Here is a 3,155-nt window from a genome sequence, read left to right on the forward strand (position 1 = left end):
TTTCTCGCCCAAATGACGCATTTGGGCTCAATGTAAATGTAATATAAGATTCGTCAATGGCACCGGGAGCAAAAGTTTAGCTGAGCAGTAAAATTAAAATACTTGCGGAGGATCTATAAAAGATGGTGAAGGATGGAAGAGAGCGTGGGTAAATATGAGGTAAATATGTTTTGAAAATATACATAAGTAGCACTAAGATTCTTAAAATTGTTTTCGATTAATGATAGGAGCAAGGCCAAACAAAAATCCCAAGATTTGAGAAATGCTATGGAGCGAAGCGATGTAAATTCATCAATTAAAGAAAAGCATCTCAGTAACCTCGACGAGCGCATCATTGGCGGGATGACCACAGTGGCAGTGGTCGGTCAAAGAGAAGTTAGCGAGCCACTGGTGAGTTAAGAACATTTCCATTTATAAATTATTTCTATCCATAGATTCGAATTCGATCAAAATGTTTTTGTAGTTTGAACATACTTACTTATATATATATATCTATAATTTATATAATAATTTTTAATTACAGAGAAGTTCCGGCGCAGTAACTAGCGTGGAATTATTTGACGCCCCTGTGGACCACTTTGAGATAGAGGTATGTACATACGCCTTGTGATTGTCTTTTTTTTATTTAACTTTTTATTACAGTTTCTTGAAGGAGGCGATGAGGAACCGCAAATGACACCGGATATGATTCCTCAGGATCCACTTCCACCACAACGTCGGGCTCCCAAACGCAAAAATTACTCTTTAGAAGAACGCAGAGTCGTCTTGGCGGAAAGAAAAATTGCGGCGCTGGAGAAAAGAAACTCTATAGAAGAGAGAAAGGCCGACGTATTGTCCAATATCTTAAATAAATTGGATTTACTTCTACAAAGGTGATTGGTCTCGGAGTGATCGTAGAAATATAGATATTTGAGCTTTACGGTATGTTGCCAATGAATTCTGAACGGTACTCAGACGTTTATATTTTGACGTTAAACTGATTTTTTGAACTTTACTATTTCTTTTATAAAAATAAAGTCAATTCAATAACATTTACCACATCTATCGTTGCTTTAAACTTTGTGCGAAAGTCGCGAAAAATCAACAAATTACGAAAAGCTGTGATCAAAATTTAAAAGCTTTTATCAGAATTTTTAGAAAATGTTTACGTACGCAGATATATAGCCTTCAATTTCAGTTCCATAAAATGCAAGTTTGAAGTCTTTGGTTTAAGGTGTAATGCATTTTCTTCAACATAAAAAAATGCAGACATACTTTACGTGGAAGAAAATGCAGAACACCTTCAACCAAAAAAAATTTCAAATAATTAACCGCGAATTTTAACCAACTTCAAACTTGCACTTTATGGTACTAAAATTTAAGGCTATATAAATGCGTAGTAAAAACATTTTTTAAAAATTCTGATAAGTTTTAAATTTTGATGAGTTTTTCGTAATTAGCCGATTTTTCGCGAATTCTCCACAAAGTTTGAAGCTACGATATATGTGGTCTATGTTATTGAATTTACTATATTTTTATTACAAAAAATATGAAAGTTCAAAACATCAGTTAAACGTAAAAATGCAAACATCTGTGTACCGTTTGTAATTCAATGGTCATATACTCTAGGTTTAGTTTTCAAAGCTGTAGAACAGCGCGTTGTTTTTTACTTATGTAAATAAATTTGGTATTTAAGCTTTAGGTTAAGTTTTCAAGCTGTGGAACAGAATTTTATTGTTTTTATTTATGATTAATTTAAATTAATTAGATATTTAAGCTGCAGGTTAAGTTTTCAAGCTGTAGAACAGCGTTTTATTGTTTTTAATTATTGCTAATGTAAATAAATTAGGTATTTAAGCTGTAGCGTAAGTGTACATGTTGTAGAACAGCGTTTTAATTTTTCGTTTATTATTAATGTAAATAAATTAGGTATTTAAGTTGTAGGCTAAGTATTTCAAGCTGTAGAACAGCGTCTTAATTTTATTGAATTTAATGAATTTTGGACTGAAATATGCATATATAAATACTTAATACAAAGAAAATAAACGAATACGCAATTGTTTTTTAAATTTGAGTAAGCGTTAAATTTAAAAAATAATAATAATAAATGCTTAAATTAAAGGATGTACCCTAGTGGTGAGCTAATTAAGTTAGTTGCATTTTGACCAGTTTTGCCTGTTTTTATATTGTTTATAATGCTGACGGTGCTAGGTATTTTCTTCCACGTAAAGTATCTTCGAAACGACTATTATATAGAAGAAAATACCTGCCACCGTCAACAAAAAAATATTTAACATCAAGACAAAGTTTTAAATATTTTGGGAAATTGGTAAATCTCTTTGGTTTTTTTAATTTTTGTACAAAGTATGAAATGTGGATTTATACGATGCTGGTTATATAAGGCGCTAGGCTTAATAAACAAAACTGGTAAACATGTAACTAACTGAAAAAGCTCATCACAAATACATACATTGTACATGCATGTAAATGTGAGCAAACCACAAATCTCAGTAATTAAAATAGTTATTTACAATTTGTTGTCTTGCAGCAATACCATGATGAGTACTAGTTATTTCATCAACTAAATTAAACTCTTCATCAAAACTTATGTTATCATCATCCTCAATTTCATACCTTATATTATTTAATATCATGATATTGTGCAAAATTATACAAGCATTTATAATTTTTCCGGCTCAAACTGGGTCATACATAAGCACTCTATCTTTTGACAGGCATCGAAATCTGGATTTCAGCACTCCAAAGCAGCGTTCTACACAGTTTCTTGCTTTCCGGTGATGTCTGTTGTAATTATGTTCAGAATCTGAGAGATTGTTTCCTGGAATAGGAGTCATTAAATAAGGTAATTGAGGATATCCACTGTCACCTAAACATGTGAAAAGGAAAATTATGCTACATAAATAATATACATATGTATGTATACAAATTGAGTAAAATATACCTAAAAGCCAAAAATTTCGTTCTCCATTGGAGTACATATTGTCAAGAAAAACCTTCAAAGCACTTGCTCTCCAAACTGATGCATCGTGAGCAGTTCCGCCGAAACGAGCATTACAGTCAAGTATTCTTAAATCCATGTCACATACCTTCAAGTGATGAAATAATGTGTGTACATACAATGTTACGTATATGTATATACATTTGTAAATATGTAA

The 3,155-nt window shown here is 31.6% G+C and overlaps 1 protein-coding gene across 1 annotated transcript; it reads left to right on the top strand.

The window, feature by feature from the left end:
- Nucleotides 1–9: 9 nt before the first annotated feature.
- LOC118757387 lies at nucleotides 10–1,514 on the top strand. Its single transcript, XM_036492103.1, has 4 exons — nucleotides 10–159; nucleotides 228–390; nucleotides 524–589; nucleotides 643–1,514. Exons 1-4 carry the CDS (start codon nucleotides 155–157, stop codon nucleotides 874–876), a joined length of 468 nt encoding a protein of 155 aa, XP_036347996.1. The 5' UTR covers nucleotides 10–154; the 3' UTR covers nucleotides 877–1,514.
- Nucleotides 1,515–3,155: the final 1,641 nt, after the last annotated feature.

This window comes from Rhagoletis pomonella, unplaced genomic scaffold (assembly GCF_013731165.1).
Source record: "Rhagoletis pomonella isolate Grant_MI unplaced genomic scaffold, Rhpom_1.0 Rhpom_scaffold_17257, whole genome shotgun sequence".
NCBI lineage: Eukaryota > Metazoa > Arthropoda > Insecta > Diptera > Tephritidae > Rhagoletis > Rhagoletis pomonella.